Below are 24,932 nucleotides of genomic sequence, written 5' to 3'. Positions count from 1 at the left end.
ATTATCAACTACTTATGACACTGTTTTGTTTAACGACACTACCAGTATGCCAGAAAATACTATTTATTACTTTCATTTTAACATAACGACACATTATCAACTACTTATGACACTGTTTTCTTTAACGACACTACCAGTATGCCAGAAAATACTATTTATTACTTTCATTTTAACATAACGACACATTATCAACTACTTATGACACTGTTTTCTTTAACGACACTACCAGTATGCCAGAAAATACTATTTATTACTTTCATTTTAACATAACGACACATTATCAACTACTTATGACACTGTTTTCTTTAACGACACTACCAGTATGCCAGAAAATACTATTTATTACTTTCATTTTAACATAACGACACATTATCAACTACTTATGACACTGTTTTCTTTAACGACACTACCAGTATGCCAGAAAATACTATTTATTACTTTCATTTTAACATAACGACACATTATCAACTACTTATGACACTGTTTTGTTTAACGACACTACCAGTATGCCAGAAAATACTATTTATTACTTTCATTTTAACATAACGACACATTATCAACTACTTATGACACTGTTTTCTTTAACGACACTACCAGTATGCCAGAAAATACTATTTATTACTTTCATTTTAACATAACGACACATTATCAACTACTTATGACACTGTTTTCTTTAACGACACTACCAGTATGCCAGAAAATACTATTTATTACTTTCATTTTAACATAACGACACATTATCAACTACTTATGACACTGTTTTCTTTAACGACACTACCAGTATGCCAGAAAATACTATTTATTACTTTCATTTTAACATAACGACACATTATCAACTACTTATGACACTGTTTTCTTTAACGACACTACCAGTATGCCAGAAAATACTATTTATTACTTTCATTTTAACATAACGACACATTATCAACTACTTATGACACTGTTTTGTTTAACGACACTACCAGTATGCCAGAAAATACTATTTATTACTTTCATTTTAACATAACGACACATTATCAACTACTTATGACACTGTTTTGTTTAACGACACTACCAGTATGCCAGAAAATACTATTTATTACTTTCATTTTAACATAACGACACATTATCAACTACTTATGACACTGTTTTCTTTAACGACACTACCAGTATGCCAGAAAATACTATTTATTACTTTCATTTTAACATAACGACACATTATCAACTACTTATGACACTGTTTTCTTTAACGACACTACCAGTATGCCAGAAAATACTATTTATTACTTTCATTTTAACATAACGACACATTATCAACTACTTATGACACTGTTTTCTTTAACGACACTACCAGTATGCCAGAAAATACTATTTATTACTTTCATTTTAACATAACGACACATTATCAACTACTTATGACACTGTTTTCTTTAACGACACTACCAGTATGCCAGAAAATACTATTTATTACTTTCATTTTAACATAACGACACATTATCAACTACTTATGACACTGTTTTGTTTAACGACACTACCAGTATGCCAGAAAATACTATTTATTACTTTCATTTTAACATAACGACACATTATCAACTACTTATGACACTGTTTTCTTTAACGACACTACCAGTATGCCAGAAAATACTATTTATTACTTTCATTTTAACATAACGACACATTATCAACTACTTATGACACTGTTTTCTTTAACGACACTACCAGTATGCCAGAAAATACTATTTATTACTTTCATTTTAACATAACGACACATTATCAACTACTTATGACACTGTTTTCTTTAACGACACTACCAGTATGCCAGAAAATACTATTTATTACTTTCATTTTAACATAACGACACATTATCAACTACTTATGACACTGTTTTGTTTAACGACACTACCAGTATGCCAGAAAATACTATTTATTACTTTCATTTTAACATAACGACACATTATCAACTACTTATGACACTGTTTTCTTTAACGACACTACCAGTATGCCAGAAAATACTATTTATTACTTTCATTTTAACATAACGACACATTATCAACTACTTATGACACTGTTTTGTTTAACGACACTACCAGTATGCCAGAAAATACTATTTATTACTTTCATTTTAACATAACGACACATTATCAACTACTTATGACACTGTTTTCTTTAACGACACTACCAGTATGCCAGAAAATACTATTTATTACTTTCATTTTAACATAACGACACATTATCAACTACTTATGACACTGTTTTCTTTAACGACACTACCAGTATGCCAGAAAATACTATTTATTACTTTCATTTTAACATAACGACACATTATCAACTACTTATGACACTGTTTTCTTTAACGACACTACCAGTATGCCAGAAAATACTATTTATTACTTTCATTTTAACATAACGACACATTATCAACTACTTATGACACTGTTTTCTTTAACGACACTACCAGTATGCCAGAAAATACTATTTATTACTTTCATTTTAACATAACGACACATTATCAACTACTTATGACACTGTTTTCTTTAACGACACTACCAGTATGCCAGAAAATACTATTTATTACTTTCATTTTAACATAACGACACATTATCAACTACTTATGACACTGTTTTCTTTAACGACACTACCAGTATGCCAGAAAATACTATTTATTACTTTCATTTTAACATAACGACACATTATCAACTACTTATGACACTGTTTTGTTTAACGACACTACCAGTATGCCAGAAAATACTATTTATTACTTTCATTTTAACATAACGACACATTATCAACTACTTATGACACTGTTTTCTTTAACGACACTACCAGTATGCCAGAAAATACTATTTATTACTTTCATTTTAACATAACGACACATTATCAACTACTTATGACACTGTTTTCTTTAACGACACTACCAGTATGCCAGAAAATACTATTTATTACTTTCATTTTAACATAACGACACATTATCAACTACTTATGACACTGTTTTGTTTAACGACACTACCAGTATGCCAGAAAATACTATTTATTACTTTCATTTTAACATAACGACACATTATCAACTACTTATGACACTGTTTTCTTTAACGACACTACCAGTATGCCAGAAAATACTATTTATTACTTTCATTTTAACATAACGACACATTATCAACTACTTATGACACTGTTTTCTTTAACGACACTACCAGTATGCCAGAAAATACTATTTATTACTTTCATTTTAACATAACGACACATTATCAACTACTTATGACACTGTTTTGTTTAACGACACTACCAGTATGCCAGAAAATACTATTTATTACTTTCATTTTAACATAACGACACATTATCAACTACTTATGACACTGTTTTCTTTAACGACACTACCAGTATGCCAGAAAATACTATTTATTACTTTCATTTTAACATAACGACACATTATCAACTACTTATGACACTGTTTTCTTTAACGACACTACCAGTATGCCAGAAAATACTATTTATTACTTTCATTTTAACATAACGACACATTATCAACTACTTATGACACTGTTTTCTTTAACGACACTACCAGTATGCCAGAAAATACTATTTATTACTTTCATTTTAACATAACGACACATTATCAACTACTTATGACACTGTTTTCTTTAACGACACTACCAGTATGCCAGAAAATACTATTTATTACTTTCATTTTAACATAACGACACATTATCAACTACTTATGACACTGTTTTCTTTAACGACACTACCAGTATGCCAGAAAATACTATTTATTACTTTCATTTTAACATAACGACACATTATCAACTACTTATGACACTGTTTTCTTTAACGACACTACCAGTATGCCAGAAAATACTATTTATTACTTTCATTTTAACATAACGACACATTATCAACTACTTATGACACTGTTTTCTTTAACGACACTACCAGTATGCCAGAAAATACTATTTATTACTTTCATTTTAACATAACGACACATTATCAACTACTTATGACACTGTTTTCTTTAACGACACTACCAGTATGCCAGAAAATACTATTTATTACTTTCATTTTAACATAACGACACATTATCAACTACTTATGACACTGTTTTGTTTAACGACACTACCAGTATGCCAGAAAATACTATTTATTACTTTCATTTTAACATAACGACACATTATCAACTACTTATGACACTGTTTTCTTTAACGACACTACCAGTATGCCAGAAAATACTATTTATTACTTTCATTTTAACATAACGACACATTATCAACTACTTATGACACTGTTTTGTTTAACGACACTACCAGTATGCCAGAAAATACTATTTATTACTTTCATTTTAACATAACGACACATTATCAACTACTTATGACACTGTTTTCTTTAACGACACTACCAGTATGCCAGAAAATACTATTTATTACTTTCATTTTAACATAACGACACATTATCAACTACTTATGACACTGTTTTCTTTAACGACACTACCAGTATGCCAGAAAATACTATTTATTACTTTCATTTTAACATAACGACACATTATCAACTACTTATGACACTGTTTTCTTTAACGACACTACCAGTATGCCAGAAAATACTATTTATTACTTTCATTTTAACATAACGACACATTATCAACTACTTATGACACTGTTTTCTTTAACGACACTACCAGTATGCCAGAAAATACTATTTATTACTTTCATTTTAACATAACGACACATTATCAACTACTTATGACACTGTTTTCTTTAACGACACTACCAGTATGCCAGAAAATACTATTTATTACTTTCATTTTAACATAACGACACATTATCAACTACTTATGACACTGTTTTGTTTAACGACACTACCAGTATGCCAGAAAATACTATTTATTACTTTCATTTTAACATAACGACACATTATCAACTACTTATGACACTGTTTTCTTTAACGACACTACCAGTATGCCAGAAAATACTATTTATTACTTTCATTTTAACATAACGACACATTATCAACTACTTATGACACTGTTTTCTTTAACGACACTACCAGTATGCCAGAAAATACTATTTATTACTTTCATTTTAACATAACGACACATTATCAACTACTTATGACACTGTTTTCTTTAACGACACTACCAGTATGCCAGAAAATACTATTTATTACTTTCATTTTAACATAACGACACATTATCAACTACTTATGACACTGTTTTCTTTAACGACACTACCAGTATGCCAGAAAATACTATTTATTACTTTCATTTTAACATAACGACACATTATCAACTACTTATGACACTGTTTTGTTTAACGACACTACCAGTATGCCAGAAAATACTATTTATTACTTTCATTTTAACATAACGACACATTATCAACTACTTATGACACTGTTTTCTTTAACGACACTACCAGTATGCCAGAAAATACTATTTATTACTTTCATTTTAACATAACGACACATTATCAACTACTTATGACACTGTTTTGTTTAACGACACTACCAGTATGCCAGAAAATACTATTTATTACTTTCATTTTAACATAACGACACATTATCAACTACTTATGACACTGTTTTCTTTAACGACACTACCAGTATGCCAGAAAATACTATTTATTACTTTCATTTTAACATAACGACACATTATCAACTACTTATGACACTGTTTTGTTTAACGACACTACCAGTATGCCAGAAAATACTATTTATTACTTTCATTTTAACATAACGACACATTATCAACTACTTATGACACTGTTTTCTTTAACGACACTACCAGTATGCCAGAAAATACTATTTATTACTTTCATTTTAACATAACGACACATTATCAACTACTTATGACACTGTTTTGTTTAACGACACTACCAGTATGCCAGAAAATACTATTTATTACTTTCATTTTAACATAACGACACATTATCAACTACTTATGACACTGTTTTGTTTAACGACACTACCAGTATGCCAGAAAATACTATTTATTACTTTCATTTTAACATAACGACACATTATCAACTACTTATGACACTGTTTTGTTTAACGACACTACCAGTATGCCAGAAAATACTATTTATTACTTTCATTTTAACATAACGACACATTATCAACTACTTATGACACTGTTTTCTTTAACGACACTACCAGTATGCCAGAAAATACTATTTATTACTTTCATTTTAACATAACGACACATTATCAACTACTTATGACACTGTTTTGTTTAACGACACTACCAGTATGCCAGAAAATACTATTTATTACTTTCATTTTAACATAACGACACATTATCAACTACTTATGACACTGTTTTGTTTAACGACACTACCAGTATGCCAGAAAATACTATTTATTACTTTCATTTTAACATAACGACACATTATCAACTACTTATGACACTGTTTTGTTTAAATCTTATTACTGGAAGTAGTATTTTATATAGAAATATTACGATTAGAACAGAGTGTATCATTCAGAATTTTTCCGAATGAATGCGGAACATGGCGAAACATTACGAAATGTACCGATAGATGTTCACTTAGCCTGTTTTTATCAAACTTTTCCCTTTTTATCTGGGAAGGGAGAAGTCACTTTCAATTCTAAATTATGCCCTGGTGATAAAAAGCTATCTAATTTGACAAACACGTATGAAATTGCTTTCTTTTCATATAGCACAACATTTAACATACCAATCTTTACAGAACTCACAACATGAAGTCAAGTAAAATTTATTTATTGCCTAAATGTGGGTGTAAAACATTTGACGTCCCTTACCTTATCATCAGTTTGTTGTAGCGTGTTCACCAGAGTGGTTACTTGTTGGTAGACCACTTCCGTGAGATCGGACCACGAGAACTGGTTGAAGCCCTTGTCTTTGACTGGGAGCACGATTCTGCCCGCCACGAGTCGCTGGTACATACCATGCATGAACGCTAGCTTCTCCTGAAATAACACACATATTTTCCATATGGTTAAAAAATATCCTGGTTCATATCAAAGTGATACGTCCACTAGAATGTCAAGTGGGATATAACACCTTGATATCATACGGTGCACTATGACCTTACTGGGAACGTTAATCAAACAAGTTCAGTTATATAAATTAGAGTTGAGTATGGGTAATAAATAGGATAGTAAACTCACTACCATTTCACATCATGTTTACATCCCTCGTGAAATAATAGTAATAAATAGGATAGTAAACTCACTACCATTTCACATCATGTTTACATCCCTCATGAAATAATAGTAATAAATAGGATAGTAAACTCACTACCATTTCACATCATGTTTACATCCCTCGTGAAATAATAGTAATAAATAGGATAATAAACTCACTACCATTTCACATCATGTTTACATCCCTCGTGAAATAATAGTAATAAATAGGATAGTAAACTCACTACCATTTCACATCATGTTTACATCCCTCGTGAAATAATAGTAATAAATAGGATAGTAAACTCACTACCATTTCACATCATGTTTACATCCCTCGTGAAATAATAGTAATAAATAGGATAGTAAACTCACTACCATTTCACATCATGTTTATATCCCTCGTGAAATAATAGTAAGCATCATACAAAACGAAAGCTTGTTGAATATTCCATAAATACCAATGTTATTTACTACAGCAATGTTATACTAATAAGTTAGAAGCCAATAAAAAAAAGAGATTCTCTTGGAATAAATAAATAAATAAATATTGAAATTTGTTTTTTTAAGCAATCATTTTTGTTGGTTTGTATATTATACAAAATGCTCTATACATTCAAAGTAATGTACAACCCAGTACAGCATGAATAGATTTCTGTGAGGTATTCTAGGATTTTTGTAGACATATTGTAATATAAAGCTGGAAGGAACTGGAATCTTTTTCAGTTGTCAGGCATAGCTGTGGTTTTATATGGCTTTGAATTTTTGGTTTAATATCACCTTAAATTACAACAAAAAAATAGCTTCAATATATTAACATCAACAATTCTGTTTACATACGAAATAACGTTTCTTGTTTTATTGATTTACGTACAACGTCACTTTATATATGAAAATATCATTACTATGGTGTTTCTAATAAAGAAATAAAAGAATTCACTAGTCAAATCTGAATGTGAGGGGTTTTATAAAAAGTTTTTATTAATTTTGTTTATAAATCTGTAAAATAATCACTCACTATACAATAGGCCTGATCTACATGATGCACAAGGAATTAGTCCCTTATGGCTTAAAGTAGTTACAAAATCAACAAGCAAGTTGAAATTCCATTATGTCCCCAAAATTAGAGCTACTTTCATGATCTTATTTATTTTGCTCAATTATACAACTCCAACAGCAATAGGTGTAGATCCGCCTCTAGTAAAAATAAGTGAAAGCAAACATAAACAAAAGCATCTTAATTTCACCCTTTTTGACTGGACAGTTAGTGTAATCACACGGACTCACACTGCAGTGATGTGAAGGGAAATATAGCATTTGACATTCCAAAGAAATCTGCTTCACACAATTATAGTGATTTCAGCACCACACTGGAGAGACATGTTGCAGATTACGGTGTGCAGCACACAGTGGAGGTACACCTGGCTGTATATGGGGGGGGGGGGGTCCTGAAAAAAATTGTATGTGTATGTATGCAGTAAACAGTGGAGGTAGACCTGGCTGTACAGAAAGAGTGCAGAAAATTGTGGAGGGGTGTGTAGAACACAGTGGAAGTAGACCTGGCTGTATGGAGGGGAGGGTACGGCACAGGGTGGAGATAGACCTGTTTGTATGGAGGGGAGGGTGCAGCACAGGGTGGAGATAGACCTGGCTGTATAGGGTGTGGTTGGGGGTGGAAAGGGAGTCCAGTGATGGGGAGGGGTTGCAGCACACAGTGGATGTAGACCTGGCTGTATGGGGGAGTCCAGTGTGTGAGAGAGGGGTTGCAGCACATGGTGGAGATAGACCCGGCTGTAGGGTGGTGGTGCAGCAGTAGAGGAAGACCTACATGTAGCTATGGGGGGGGGGGGGGGGGTGTTAGTGTGCGAGGGGTGCAGCCCAGGATGTACAGGGGAGGTAGACCTGGCTATAGAAGGGAGTCCAGTGAGTGTGGGGGGGGGGGGGGGTGCAGCACACAGTGGATGTAGACCTGGCTGTGTGGGGTGTGGGGGGGAAGTCCAGTGTGTGGGGAGGTGCAGCACACAGTGGAGGTAGACCTGGCTGTAGGGGGTGAGGAAGAGTCCAGCATGTTATGGGGGGGGGGGGGGGGGTGCAGCAGACTGTGTAGGTAGATCTAGCTATAGAAGGGAGTCCAGAGAGTGGGAGGAGGTGGGGTGCAGCACACAGTGGAGGTAGACCTGGCTGTAGGGGGAATCCAGAAAGTGGGGGTAGGTGCAGCACATGTTGGAGGTAGATCTGGCTGTATGGGGGGAGTCCAGTGATGGGGAGGGGTTGCAGCACACGGTGGAGATAGACCTGACTGCAAAGAGGGGGTCCAGCGTGTTATTGGGGGTACAGCACATGGTGGAGATAAACCTGGCTGTATGGGGGGAGTCCAGTGTGTGGGAGGGGTTGCAGCACATGGTGGAGGTAGACATGGCTGGGGGGGGGGGGGGAAGAGTCTAGTGTGTATGGGAGGAGTTGCAGCACACTGTAAGTAGACCTGGCTGTAGGGGGGGTCCAGTGAGTGGGCGGGGGAAGTGCAGCACACGTTGGAGGTAAACCTGGCTGTATGAGGGGAGTCCAGTGTGTGGGAGGGGTTGCAGCACATGGTGGAGGTAGACATGGCTGGGGGGGGGGGGGGGAAAGAGTCCAGTGTGTGTGGGAGGAGTTGCAGCACACTGTAGACCTGGCTGTAGAGGGGGGGGGTCCAGTGAGTGGGCGGGGGAAGTGCAGCACACGGTGGAGGTAAACCTGGCTGTACAGGGGAGTCCAGCAAGTGGGGAGGAGGGAGGTGCAGCACATGGTGGAGGTAGACCTGGCTATACGGGGGAATCCAGTGAGTGGGGGGAGGGGGGAAGGGAGGTGCAGCACATGTTGGAGGTAGACCTGGCTGTGGGGGGGGGGGAAGAGTCCAGTGAGTGGGCGAGGATGTGCAGCACACGGTGGAGGTAGACCTGGCTGTACGGGGGAGTCCAGTGAGTGGGGGGGGGGAGGAGGTGCAGCAAACGGTGGAGGTAGATCTGACTGTAGGGGGGGGAGGAAAGTCCAGTGAGTGGGGGAGGATGTGCAGCACACGGTGGAGGTAGATCTGGCTGTACGGGGGAGTCCAGAAAGTGGGGGGAGGTGCAGCACAGGGTGCAGGTAGATGTGGCTGTACGGGGGGAGTCCAGTGAGTGGGGGGAGGGAGGTGCAGCACACGGTGGAGGTAGACCTGGCTGTAGGGGAAGTCCAGTGAGTAGGAGAGGATGTGCAACACACTGTGGAGGTAGACCTGGCTGTAGGGGTTGGGGTGTCCAGAAAGTGGGGGGAGGTGCAGCACATGGTGGAGGTAGATCTGGCTGTACGGGGGGAGTAGTGAGTGGGGGAGGAGGGAGGTAGACCTGGTTGTACGGGGGAGTCCAGTGAGTGGGGGGAGGTGCAGGACATGGTGGAGGTAGACCTAGTTGTACGGGAAAGTCCAGTAAGTGGGGGGGGGGGGGGGTGAGGGGAGGGAGATGCAGCACAGTGGAGGTAGACCTGGCTGTAGGAGTTCAGTGTGTGTGTGTGTGGGGTGAGGGTGGGGGTGCAGTACACAGTGGAGGTAGACCTGGCTGTAGGGGGGAGATGTAGCACACGGTGGAGGTAGACCTGGCTGTAGGGGGAATTCAGTGTGTGTGTGTGTGTGTGTGTGGAGGTGCAGCACATGGTGGAGGTAGACCTGGCTGTAGGGGGAGTTCAGTGTGTGTGTGTGGAGGTGGAGGTGCAGCACAGTGGAGGTAGACCTGGCTGTAGGGGGGAGGTGCAGCACATGGTGGAGGTAGACCTGGCTGTATGGGGGAGTCCAGTGAGTGGGGGGGGAGGTGCAGCAAACGGTGGAGGTAGACCTGACTGTACGGGGGAGTCCAGAAAGTGGGGGAAGGTACAGCACAGGGCGGAGGTAGATGTGGCTGTACGGGGTGGTGGGTGGGGGGGGTGGGGGGGTGGTGGTGGTGGTGTGTGTGTCCAGAAAGTGGGGGGGGGGAGGTGCAGCACAGGGTGGAGGTAGACCTGGATGTACGGGGGGGGGGGGGGGGGGAGGCCAGTGAGTGGGGGGGGGGAGGTGCAGCACACGGTGGAGGTAGACCTGGCTGTAGGGGAAGTCCAGTGAGTGGGGGAGGATGTGCAACACACTGGAGGTAGATCTGGCTGTACGGGGGGGAGTACAGTGAGTGGGGGAGGAGGGAGGTAGACCTGGTTGTACGGGGGGAGTCCAGTGAGTGGGGGGAGGTGCAGGACATGGTGGAGGTAGACCTGGTTGTACGGGAAAGTCCAGTGAGTGGGGGGGGGGGGTGAGGGTGAGGGAGGTGCAGCAGTGGAGGTAGACCTGGCTGTAGGAGTTCAGTGTGTGTGTGTGGGGTGTGGGGTGTGGGGTGGGGGTGCAGCACACAGTGGAGGTAGACCTGGCTGTAGGGAGGAGATGCAGCACACGGTGGAGGTAGACCTGGCTGTAGGGGGAATTCAGTGTGTGTGTGTGTGTGTGTGGAGGAGGTGCAGCACATGGTGGAGGTAGACCTGGCTGTAGGGGGAGTTCAGTGTGTGTGTGTGTGTGTGGAGGAGGAGGTGCAGCACACAGTGGAGGTAGACCTGGCTGTAGGGGGGAGGTGCAGCACACGGTGGAGGTAGACCTGGCTGTACGGGGGAGTCCAGCTAGTGGGAAGTGTGGAGTACTCGTCTTCACTAACCTCGTCCTCTCCGCGGTGTTTCTTCACCAGCTTCATGATCTGAAATATAACAGTAACAGTTACAGAATTAAATACAGAACACTGATATGTTTATTCATCACATCCACGTCAAATTATCTTGTGAAGCCACTTGATTGTTTCCATAGAAATATGTAATAACCAAGACCCCACCAAGAAATGCATATTCTAGACAAACGGTGTTTTAAGATGACCATGTACTGATATAACACGTTTACCATGGTGTTGTTCTTACAGTATTCAAGCTGTAAGATCTCACTAATTTGAACACTACAGGTTTTTAAAAAATCTCTTGTGAGCACAGTGAGGTCTTTTTAGCACCTTAAAATAAACCTGTGCAGTGAAACCATGGGAAATCTGTCCCTTACCTTTCAGTGATGTTACTGACAACTGCTGAAGGGTTGAAGATATTCAGAAATGTATTTCAAGTTATTAGTTATTTAATCAGTGATTTCGAGGTGAATGTTTTGAAGTCAGCATGTTTGTACTTCATTTGAGCTTGCTTACTTGGGCACAGCATTTATCGCCTTGACTTTGATTCAATCGAAAGCCCTGGCGAGATATTTTCAAAGCAATCTTGGCGCTAAGAAATTGTAAAACCATCATAGTCTATGACATCAATTACTACAGCAGACGCCATACTGACATCATGGCTTATGATGGTTTTACGATTTCGAAGTGCTAAGATAGCTTCAAAAATAATGGGCCCTAAGTATTAATTATATTTTTCATAATTTTAACCTACTTCTTCCGAGAGTCCCATGATCCTATTCCTGTCCTTGTCCTGGCTGCTGGACGAACTCTGAAGGTCGAACTTGAGTTGTGACAACATGGCCTCTAACTCTGAAGCTTCAGCCCGCACTCGATTCAGTTCCCTAGCTGTCCGAGTGTAATTCTTCTGGGCATCCTGTTTTAATTGATAATCTTACAGTGAACAAACAGTTCAAATACCAGTACAAGGATTCTGCGAAATTAAACGTATCACCTACAATAAACTGGTTCAGTGAATCGAGAAATAATTCTGTTACGTAACATTCACAATTAATATATATATAAATATATATATATATATATATATATATATATATACACACACATCTTTAAAAAAAATTATGAAAAATATTGAATTAAAATAGAACTGTAATTATAATAATTTTATAGATGTAACTCAAAACTAAGTTTTATTGATCTAAGATTTACAGTTTGTGAGCACTGGAGCTAAATGAAACATTTAATGTTGTAATTAACTGCCAAAGATGACGCAATCACCAGGAAAGTAATACCATTTTGGAAAGGCAAGGCAAAACATTATTTCTTGGAACTAACAGCAAGCCCTGCAGTCGCCCACAATAATATGCAATGCAGTGGAGTTTTTAAAGGATCAGACCCTAGTTTCAACTCATAAAAATAGAAACTAAGTTTAGTTAATCTACAAACTTGTAACTCATTTGGATAAAGTTACAACAGAGTGAAAGAAGAGTCTGTGACATTAAAACCAGAAAATATCCTTACAAACAGACAAGAACTCGAATCAAGAACTGCTACTTCTCAGGCGCACGTGTGTTTTTAAAAATATGAAAAATGCATTTTGTGGTATTAGAAACAACAGGATGACTAGAAACACTTTGGTTCTACTGAAAAGGATAATCTAAACAATAAAATATTAGTAATGTTTGATTTCAGTGATCACAAACGGCTTTAATAGTGAACAATATGCTGTAGTGTTTAAAAACCACGGTCTGTCCCTTTAACTTCTCCACGACACTTTTTTGTCTTGGTCTATATTAATAAAAAAAAATTTAATGGCATGTATTTTTGCCGTTGACATTTTCTTAATTGCAGGGACTGTAACAGTAAGAATTTAATTAACCACAAACAGTGTGATAAATTGCAGCACCCTGTATTTATAAAAAATAAAATTATATAAAACAATTTCAATACTATCTGGAAAACATAAAGGTATCACCTTTCAAAAAAAAAATCTCCAGATGAAGAAGTATTTTATAGCAAAGATTATCTGATTAAAACACTACAAGATGCAGTTAAGTAGTGTGTGAAATAATATGTACCTCAAGTGATTTATCTTTTGCCATGATCATTTCTTTTGCTGAATCCAATTCCTTGGTTACTTTCTCACAAATCTTCTTGGATTTAGACAGCTTGGGGAAAAACAAAGATATGTAGAAATAGAACTAGGGCCAATTTTACACATGAACCACTCTGCTTTCGTGTTAGCTGCCTCCAATCAATTGTATGAAAAATATATTATAAAATCAGAAGTGGTAATTTTCAAGATGAACACAAATTCATGTATTCTAAAAAATCCATGTATTTAAAAATATGCACAGTACATCAGTAGTCAACTGAACCCCCCACCCCCATTACAAAATCTGTTTGCTTAAAATATATTATATTTGTAATGTCAAGTGTAGTACATCAAGTGTGTTAGGGTTAGGTAACTCACAAGTCATACAAATAAAATTTATGTAATCAAACAATTGATTATCGAAGAAGGAACAATTCACATTTAAACTGACTTAGCTAAGATTTTGAAATATTGTCCCTCGTAGAATGATTATTATTCAGTTATACAAATGAGTGACACCATTAATAACAGGGTTTTAACTTTATTTATTAATGCAAGACTTCAATCGTTCCCAAAGACTATGATATTCTCATTTTGAAGTTAAATTTCCCAATTTGAATGTGAAAATTACCAATAGTTTTACTATATAAATAGAGGATAATAAACAAGTTACCAGTTATCAAATTTATATCCCGAGTGAAATAATTTTTACGTGTCACAAGCTTTAGCGAGTAACGAGTGAAAATTATTTCACGAGGGACATAAATTTGATAATAACAGGTACCGAGTTTGTTATTCTATTTATTACCCCAGCTACATGTATTTGGTTTTTTTTCTAAAGCCTTTATTTTCGATACAGCCTACATCGGCTACACATCCATGTATATAGAAACGACGTAAACTACTTTACTGTTCAGGGTATTACTTTAAGTTTGTATGTTATTCACGGTACACAAATAATTTTCAAAAGCCAACGTTCTATATATTCTGTAAAAACTAAATCTATAATGCACTGCATTAAACTACCATTTTATTCTAAGTTTAACACTGAAACCAGAAAGACATAAACACAAACGCATTAAACTACATGACGTCATTGTGTGTGCTTTGCCAAATCGTGATGACGTCATATTTAGTATCGACTAGGTGATTGGTTTGTTGGCGTCAAATCATCCAATAGTAGTGTATGTTAAACCAATGCATGATACTTTCTCAGTGAGAAATTATGATTTGTATTTTCCCCGTTATGAGTGCCTGCTTGGGTAATAAAGACATTTATTTGATGGCGTTAGCATAAAGTGTTCTCATTCTGTCTGTAGCTGGTGAGAATTTTCCTGTTAGCTCAGTTGGCTCTCATTTATAGGGTCTGTGGTTTGAAACCGCTCAATGGAGACCAATTCATCTATTACATTTCAATCAGATTTATGGACTGGATGTGTTCTGATCACAATAATTATTGCCCAATTAGAACCGGTACAGTTTAACTGGGATGACCATACTGCATTTCTCCCCTACTTGGCCAAGTAGATAGGTCACCAATAAAATGGGAAAGTTGCGACAGTAAAACCACTGATCCATGTTTTCAAATTGGAAAACACACTAGGTTATAACATTATCAACTGAAAATTACTGACAGAGCCATGGGCATCAAATTAAATTTTTGAAATAAAACCCTGTTAACAACAAAAACGTAGAAAATTTTGGGTTTTATTACCATTTAGGTATTACATAAATTATTCAACAGCATAAAAAAACAAATTTTATCCATATTTCAGAAAGATGTTTTATTTCAAAGTAATCAATGGATAGGTAATGACTAAATCTAGTTTAGTTTATCTCTGTTATCCAGGTTAATAATTTTCAAGTTAAAACCTACCTCATCCTTCAAATGGTCATTGTCCTTCTTAAACTCATGTAGGATATATCGCAAACTCTCCAATAAAACAGAAGGACTTGCGATCTTCTTCACTTTGGTATCCTTTGTTAGCTCTGTGGAAGAAATTAATACCAGACTGGGTTTTTTAACAACACCACTAGAGTACATTGATTTATTAATCATCGGCTATTGGGATTCAACCATTTGGTGATTTTAACTTAGAGTCTTAGAGAGAAAACCCGCTACATTTTTCCATTAGTAGCAAGGGAGTCTTACTTGGTTTTTTAGCCTTGTCTTCTGGCTGGAAGTTTCGTAATATCAGATCAAGTTCTTTCATACTATCTCCGTATGTATTCTCCAAAAACAGTTGTCGCTTCTTTGCCTGTAGAAAAAGTATTGCATTTTATACATGAATAAGGTTAAAAAACAAATAATGCATGTATTCATGAATAAAACCACATTTTAGTCATAATGGACTAGTCAGAAAAAAAAGAAAAGAAAATGTTTTAACTACAGTCCATCCCATCCTCCTACAAAAATGTCTTTTTGTAAATAATTTCAGTTTGGTCTGACATAAGAAGAAATGTAAAAATGTTTTGGAAATTAATTTTAAAAAATAAATTGTATGGACAATTTCAAAAACAATCGGCTCAGAAATAAATATCTTGTAGTAAATTCCAAAGCATGAAAAAAGGCATTCCCTGTGGGACGGATTATATGTATTTAATGTCACATCCACAATGTAATTAAATTGAAGGCTTGCCATGCTATGTAATGATTAATGATGACTGGAGGATAGAGAAGAAACCTGCCAACCTTTCCGAGCTCGTCCTTGAGATCGTTGAAGTTCTTCTGGTGGATCTCCAGCTCCTTGGACATGTTGTGAATGATGTTCTTCTTGTTCTCTACCTCATTACTCAGCTGCTGCCGCACGATCATGTATTCCTTCTCTATCCTAGACAAGCGACAGGAGTACTGCTTTTAAACCTCGGGATCATTTTAAACTATGGCTATTTACTGTTTAACATACGGTTATTTTGACACGTGGCTTAGAGTTAGAGTGAGACAGAGACAGAGACACAGCAAGAGAGAGAGAGAGAGAGAGAGAGAGAGAGAGAGAGAGAGAGAGAGAGAGAGAGAGAGAGAGACAGAGGATACCTGCTGGCACCACATAGGCTACACCCACCAACAGCAGCATATGATCTTATATATACATTTTTCCACAGATAAACAGTACATACCACAGAAATGACGGCAAGTGCTGTGGTTTATTTCTTACTTGCCGCTGTGCCATGCTAATCAGACTTTATTAACAACAAAAAAACATTACGTGATGCCCAACCTAGTTTACCACAGTGCCCTTCTTATACATCCCATGCTGTGTATGTATTCTTAATTACAAAAAATAATACAAATTTCCCAAAGTAGTAATGGTTTGGCACAGCAATTTGCAAAAGGGTTTTTTATCTTAATTTTTAGTGCTTGGTGCTGCGCTTGCCTTGGAGCCGTGCCCCACAAAATTAAAATTTGACCTCTGACATACAATGGCTTTTAATGTACTAGTCAGAGGGAACTGGTTAAAACCAGAGGGGAAAACTTGGATCCATCATGGGTAATTGACTGTGGTCTCTCTACCACTAAACCACATCAATCCCTTATCTTAGAAAGAAAAACAGTCAAACAATTAGGTCCTTTCAAAAGAAAAATTCTCAAAATCACAAAAGAGAAATTTTGATAATATTAAGCTACAACTCGAAGCAAGAGCATAACATCTATTTATTTTCTGCATCACAGTTTGATCTACACTGGGTAACAGACCACACAAAACCCCCATTCTGTATTCTAATGAGGTTTAAAATATTATAGCAACTTGGACTTCTCAGGCGACTTGAGCTAAAAACTTCTTCTTTTTTTCCCCAAGTGTCATTTCCCAGCCAGAGTAATGGCATGCATGTATACATTTGATTACACTGTCAACTTACTTTTCAAGTTTAAAACCGACTTCCTTTCTCATCCTCTTCTCATCATCGTAGAGCTGTTCCAACTCTCTGCAAACACAGATCACATCAAGTATACATGGTTCAGCCGGCAAATATTTTCTTTTTAAAATACTGATTAGCGGTATTTCTAATCAAATGAAAATTGATTAGCAACTACTGTTTAATAGTTTTAAATTGTGTAGCAATTTCTGAAATTTGTGTAGCGAATCACAATGCAATACTGAACAAAATGTTCACTGTCAGGTAGAACATACACTAAAAACAACTCAAAACAGGGTAGAAAATGAAGAAATTTAGTGTTTGTTTTCTTTTATGAAGACTTAAACTGACCTTTAACTAATGGAATTTTCCCCAAAGTAATATCTATTTGCTCAAATACACTACTACATTATTAAAAAAATAATTAAATTTCTGTTACATTTATTGAAACATAACGTTATCCCATTGGTCCAGATGTAGCAATGAGAGTTTGTTCTATTCTCAATGAACGTAAAAATTACATTGTTAGGGAATGTCATTTTATATGGGCAAGTTGTCTTATTGAGCGTTATTGTTTATGAACCAAAAATAATTTTTAAAAAAGTATAACGTTTTAGTGTTATTACTGGCAAGTATGATTCAAATTTAATTATAAATATTGTCTTGTTATTTTTTTTATGTTCATCTGGGTATGAAAAAAAATAATCATCTACAAACTTATGTGAGAACAGCTTCGCCAATTCAGTTTGCAGATGATTTTTTTTGTTCATACCCCGATGAACGTAAAAGAAATAACAGAAAATCCGTAAATAACAATGTTAATTTTTTATTATTATGATTTTTTATTAATAAAAGTAAACAGAGCTTGACACTGAGGTAACTGACACTCCAAACACACAATATGCTTTCTGATAATCAGGTTCACGAGCAGCTTCTTCTTTAAATCGTAAAGTATTATACAACTATAGAATCTATAGCAATACCTATGGTCTCAAGCGGTTTCTCAAATACTTGTATTTCAAGATTAAAATCTTAGAAGCAAAAATTGCTTTCCACTTCCCAAAACGAAAGTTTGAGTCTTGTAAAGTAATGTGACATACTAACCGAAGCTGTTTGGTCAGTCCCTCTATAGCCTTAGTAGCTTCTATGTTGGCCGACTGTTCCACTTCTATTCCTCCTTCCAAGTCTCGGATCCTCAGCTAAAATTGGACAAGAAAAAAAGTATAATTGCAAAAATAACAATGGCAGAACTCGAACATAGCAAGGGCACTGATGGCAATTAATGTCATTGAGATATAAATTTCGGTAGGTTGGGAGCATCACTGACAGCACTTTTGTGCCATCTGTAAAGCTCCACAATGGTGGCAAAATTTATGAAGCTCACCTGAAGGATTTCAGAGTTAAATTTTGTCTCCAGATGGGCTGCTCTCTCAGCTTCTACAGAATCTTCAAAGCTTTTCAGCTTGTGCAAAAGAGTCTGAAATAAATAAAAGCAACCAAGAAAATCAGTGTTAGAGTTGAGTGAAAACAGTACAACAACCCTCTAATACAATAGCGATTGAACACTACTCTGAGACATAACATCTAACAGTTTCTTGTGAGCTGGGAAAATTTACAATCTTAGTAATGCGTATTATTTGAATCACAATGTATTGGTATACCAACAATACCTCACATCTTTAGTGATAATGCAATCAGTTCAATAAGGGAGATAATTCAGTTCACCCACAGGGTTTACTGAGGGAGATAAACCCTGGGTTCACTAAGTGAAATAACCCACTGGGTTCACTGTATAAAGAGAGATAACCCGCCAAGTTAATTTAATAAAAGAAAATAACCCACTGGTTGACCAAGGGAGATAACCCACTGTATTCACTGAGGAGAATAACTTCTGAAGTTACGAAAGGATACCCCCATGAGTTCTCCAGGGAAAACAACACAGAGTTCACAGAGGAAGATATCCCACAGGGTTCACCAAGAGAGACAACCCATTGGGTTCACCATGCCACTGGGTTTACCACAGAAGATAACAAACTAGGTTGACAAAGGGAGTTAAGCCACAGACACAAATCCAATAACCTTTGCAGGTGCTTCCTCTGTACCTATATATATTGGGATGATTACGACTAATTCTCTACAACTGACTGTGGAGTATTTGTTGTCTTACCTCTATGTCTTGCTTCACAGCGAGTTCACGCTCTTTGCTGTACTCCAGTTCAGACAGCGCCCGCTGAAGACCGTCGGCTTGTGACTTCCTATCACCTACACATGTACAAACAGATATATAAGAACATTCTCGTCTACTGAGCTATCCATACAATCATCTACTTGCCTCAACTTCCTCCATGGGTGCATCTCAATGTACTTCCGTGCAGCCACCTGGCATTATCATCCTCTGCCGTTAATAAAGATGGTCTGACCCACGACACTAATGATCTCCAGTAGTAGGAGAGTATAATAGCTGGTTAGTTAAAAAAAAGCTTGTTTTGTTTAACGGCACCTCAAGAGCACATTGATTTATAAATCATCTGCTATTGGATGTCAAATAGTTGGTTACAGATGCCTCAATGACAGAAGTAAACACCCTATTGGGTCGGACTAAACCTTCAGCTCAAGCTGATGGGGAATGACACAAGAGACAAGCACTTGTCTCAAATGATGTGTCCAAGCATGGGTGCCCAAAGTAAGCTACTTCATAGCAAGTTAGAAAAATTTAAGTTAACATGTTGCACTTTAGATGCTACAAAAAAAAAGAAAAAAAGAAAAGAAAAAAAGAAAAGAAAAAATAGACAGCAAAAAACAAACCGCAAACCCCAAAAACCCAACTCTCAAGTCCATTAACACCAATTCATTTTAAAGAGCTCATGCATTTTGTATTTTCCAGGACCTTTTTCACGATATTCAACAATGTTTTAACCTGTCATTCATCAACATAATCTAAAAACATTTATGTCAATTTTCACTCTTATGTTAAATAGGAAACAAATTAACTTTCAACCAGTTTTTATTTTCCATGACCAAAATTAAAATTCCTTATTTTTCATGATTTCTATGACCCATTTGCACTGCATTTTAGGAGTTCTGAATCTCCTTGTTTTGTTCTATATCTTCCATCTGCAGATGTGTCTTTAAGTGTTACGGTATACACATATATAAAATCTATACCACTATAATTAAATAAGTTAATAATTTACGGGTTTAAAATAATACCATGTCTTACTTTCCAGATCTTGAAACTTCTCAGTGACGTCGCAAAGTGTACTGAAAAAAACCCAAATGTGATGAACTAAACTCATTTGTACAACGCACACATTTGCACAATTTATTCATAATCAGTGGCTTCTCATCAATACAGATATATAAATTCTATTTTTTTGCCACATAATTTAATAATTAAATTAAATAATATTGATAATTCGACGCTTGACTTTAACAAGCAGATGATGTGTTGTCTAATAAGACCACATAAATATTGCTTGACTCGTTACAGGAACATCTGGGTGAGACGAAGTCCATCAAATTAAAGGGACTATCGTGAGTCTGTTGCCATGGTAACATGTGTATGACATTTGAAGCCTCTTTAAAGGACTTCTAGAATTGTTATCAAAATTGACTAGCCACGGGATCAGTGATTTAAAAAACGTACTCGCCATGATTAAAAGTCCACTGGCTCTACTTTAAGTACATACAATTTTACTAATAGGAATAATTGGATATGTCACCTAAAGGAGGAGATGGAGTTAAAAAAAATCTTAGATTTGTGGAGTGGGAGATCAGGATTTTCATATTTACAAAATAGACTTAATACAACATTTGACAACTTTTTTTTTTCACTAGCCATTTGGCATGCCAAAAGTGGTTATTTACTAGCCCTACATTGAATATCACTAGCCATGGGAGTGGGGCTACCATAATCTAGAAGCCCTGCTCTTTAGCGACTAAAATTAGACATTAAAGATATTTTCTTGTCTAGAATGTCAGTGGTTGTATAAACAAGATGTCTGTTGTTGCACTAATGCTTGTAATAGCCAAAACAGATTTTACCTTCCAGTAATTTAGTATGTATATATTATGAAGCAAAATGAAAAATGACTGCCATAAACATTAGCACATGAAAATGGCTGAAAACTCTGGATAATCCCTTTAATGCTGACCCATGTAAACAGGCACAAAATATAGCCTGGTAACCTATAGGTTACCACAACTACATTAAACTTAGAATTGAATTCCTGTTACTATTACTACTTTTAACGCTAAAATGCGGACATTATGAAATTGTATCGGTGCGCGTAAACATTGGTATGAGAAACGAAATCTGGAAGTAAATTTATCTAGTGGGCACTGCTTAAATGTGAAATAATTATAATTGCTTGCAATTGCACAAGTGTGCACGAACATCGGTGCAGTTTCGTACGAGAAAATGAAACGCAAAAGTAAATTTATCTAGTGGATTCTGCTTAAACGCAGAATGACTATAATTGCTTGTAATTGCACAAGTGCGCGTGAACATCGATGCAATTCCTTACGAGAAAATAAAATGCGGAAGTCCAGAATGCATTGCCTGGTTTACGTTCAGAAATGAAACTATCTTTACGTTGACATTTTTGTCGAGAATGAAACACAGTTCTCGACTTTTGTTACATGTGGTAACCTCCCGGTAACCTGAATGACCGTTCTCGACTTGGATGCCTGTGTAAAGTTAAAGTTTATTTTGTTTAACAACACCACTAGAGCACATTGATTTATAAATCATCAGCTATTCGGATGTCAAACATTTCGTAATTTTTTACTTGTTGTCTTAAGAGGAAATCCGCTACCCCTTTCCTTTAGTAGCAAGGTATCTTTTATATTATGCAGCATCCCACAGACATGACAGCACATACCACAGCCTTTGATATACCAGTCATGGGGCGCTGGCTGGAACGAGAAATAGCCCAATGTGCCCACCGAAGGGGACTGATACTAAACCAACTGCACATCAGGTGAGCACTTTACCACTGGGCTACGTCCCGCCCCTACTGGGCTATGTCCCACCCCTACTGGGCTACGTCCCGCCCCTACTGGGCTACGTCCCACCCCTACTGGGCTACCGCCCTGCCTCTACTGGGCTACGTCCCGCCCCTACTGGGCTACCGCCCTGCATCTACTGGGCTACGTCCCGCCCCTACTGGGCTACCGCCCTGCATCTACTGGGCTACGTCCCGCCCCTACTGGGCTACGTCCCGCCCCTACTGGGCTACGTCCCGCCCCTACTGGGCTACGTCCCACCCCTACTGGGCTACGTGGCTACGTCCCGCCCCTACTGGGCTACGTCCTACCCCTACTGGGCTACGTCCCACCCCTACTGGGCTACGTCCCACCCCTACTGGGCTACGTCCCGCACCTACTGGGCTACGTCCCACCCCTACTGGGCTACTGCCCGCCTCTACTGGGCTACGTCCCGTCACCTACTGGGCTACGTCCCGCACCTACTGGGCTACGTCCCGCCCCTACTGGGCTACCGCCCTGCCCTACATCCTGCCCCTACTGGGCTACGTCCCGCCCCTACTGGGCTACGTCCCGCCCCTACTGGGCTACGTCCCACCCCTACTGGGCTACCGCCCTGCCTCTACTGGGCTATGTCCTGCCCCTACTGGGCTACGTCCCGCCCCTACTGGACTACCGCCCTGCCCCTACTGGGCTACGTCTCGTCCTGCCCCTACTGGGCTACGTCCCGCCTCTACTGGGCTACATCCCACCCCTACTGGGCTACGTCCCGCCCCTACTGGACTACGTCCCGACCCTACTGGGCTACCGCCCCGCCCCTACTGGGCTACGTCCCGCCCCTACTGGGCTACCGCCCTGCCCCTACTGGCCTACGTCCCACCCCTACTGGGCTACCGCCCTGCCCCTACTGGGCTATGTCCCGCCCCTACTGGGCTACCGCACGCCCCTACTGGGCTACATCCCGCCCCTACTGGGCTACATCCCACCCCTACTGGGCTACGTCCCACCCCTACTGGGCTACCGCCCTGCCTCTACTGGGCTACGTCCCGCACCTACTGGGCTACGTCCCGCCCCTACTGGGCTACGTCCCGCCCCTACTGGGCTACGTCCCACCCCTACTGGGCTACCGCCCTGCCTCTACTGGGCTACATCCCGCACCTACTGGGCTACGTCCCGCCCCTACTGGGCTACGTCCCGCCCCTACTGGGCTACGTCCCACCCCTACTGGGCTACCGCCCTGCCTCTACTGGGCTACGTCCCGCCCCTACTGGGCTACCGCCCTGCATCTACTGGGCTACGTCCCGCCCCTACTGGGCTACGTCCCGCCCCTACTGGGCTACGTCCCGCCCCTACTGGGCTACGTCCCACCCCTACTGGGCTACGTGGCTACGTCCCGCCCCTACTGGGCTACGTCCTACCCCTACTGGGCTACGTCCCACCCCTACTGGGCTACGTCCCGCACCTACTGGGCTACGTCCCACCCCTACTGGGCTACTGCCCGCCTCTACTGGGCTACGTCCCGTCACCTACTGGGCTACGTCCCGCACCTACTGGGCTACGTCCCGCACCTACTGGGCTACGTCCCGCCCCTACTGGGCTACCGCCCTGCCCTACATCCTGCCCCTACTGGGCTACGTCCCGCCCCTACTGGGCTACGTCCCGCCCCTACTGGGCTACGTCCCACCCCTACTGGGCTACCGCCCTGCCTCTACTGGGCTATGTCCCGCCCCTACTGGGCTACGTCCCGCCCCTACTGGACTACCGCCCTGCCCCTACTGGGCTACGTCTCGTCCTGCCCCTACTGGGCTACGTCCCGCCTCTACTGGGCTACATCCCACCCCTACTGGGCTACGTCCCGCCCCTACTGGACTACGTCCCGACCCTACTGGGCTACCGCCCCGCCCCTACTGGGCTACGTCCCGCCCCTACTGGGCTACCGCCCTGCCCCTACTGGCCTACGTCCCACCCCTACTGGGCTACCGCCCTGCCCCTACTGGGCTATGTCCCGCCCCTACTGGGCTACCGCACGCCCCTACTGGGCTACATCCCGCCCCTACTGGGCTACATCCCACCCCTACTGGGCTACCGCCCTGCCCCTACTGGGCTACCGCCCTGCCCCTACTGGGCTACCGCCCTGCCCCTACTGGGCTACCGCCCTGCCCCTACTGGGCTACCGC

The 24,932-nt window shown here is 39.6% G+C and overlaps 1 protein-coding gene across 2 annotated transcripts in view; it reads right to left on the bottom strand.

Moving 5' to 3' along the window:
- Window positions 1–24,932, bottom strand: part of LOC121385099 (coiled-coil domain-containing protein 171-like) — a 54,389-nt gene that overhangs the window by 21,267 nt on the left and 8,190 nt on the right. For both annotated transcript variants that reach the window (XM_041515643.1, XM_041515637.1), the window contains exons 8-19: window positions 20,990–21,030; window positions 19,937–20,031; window positions 19,154–19,246; window positions 18,874–18,968; window positions 17,773–17,838; window positions 16,607–16,745; window positions 16,067–16,172; window positions 15,791–15,903; window positions 13,898–13,987; window positions 12,574–12,735; window positions 11,811–11,849; window positions 6,745–6,912 (exon numbers count right to left, since the gene is read on the bottom strand). In XM_041515643.1, coding sequence (XP_041371577.1) covers window positions 6,745–6,912; window positions 11,811–11,849; window positions 12,574–12,735; window positions 13,898–13,987; window positions 15,791–15,903; window positions 16,067–16,172; window positions 16,607–16,745; window positions 17,773–17,838; window positions 18,874–18,968; window positions 19,154–19,246; window positions 19,937–20,031; window positions 20,990–21,030 — 1,207 coding nt within the window. The remainder of the gene's footprint in view (window positions 1–6,744; window positions 6,913–11,810; window positions 11,850–12,573; window positions 12,736–13,897; window positions 13,988–15,790; window positions 15,904–16,066; window positions 16,173–16,606; window positions 16,746–17,772; window positions 17,839–18,873; window positions 18,969–19,153; window positions 19,247–19,936; window positions 20,032–20,989; window positions 21,031–24,932) is intronic.

The sequence above is a fragment of the Gigantopelta aegis genome, chromosome 2, assembly GCF_016097555.1.
Source record: "Gigantopelta aegis isolate Gae_Host chromosome 2, Gae_host_genome, whole genome shotgun sequence".
Taxonomy (NCBI): Eukaryota; Metazoa; Mollusca; class Gastropoda; order Neomphalida; family Peltospiridae; genus Gigantopelta; species Gigantopelta aegis.
Note: the sequence above shows the minus strand (reverse complement) of the source record. Positions and strands in the feature narration are given on the sequence as shown.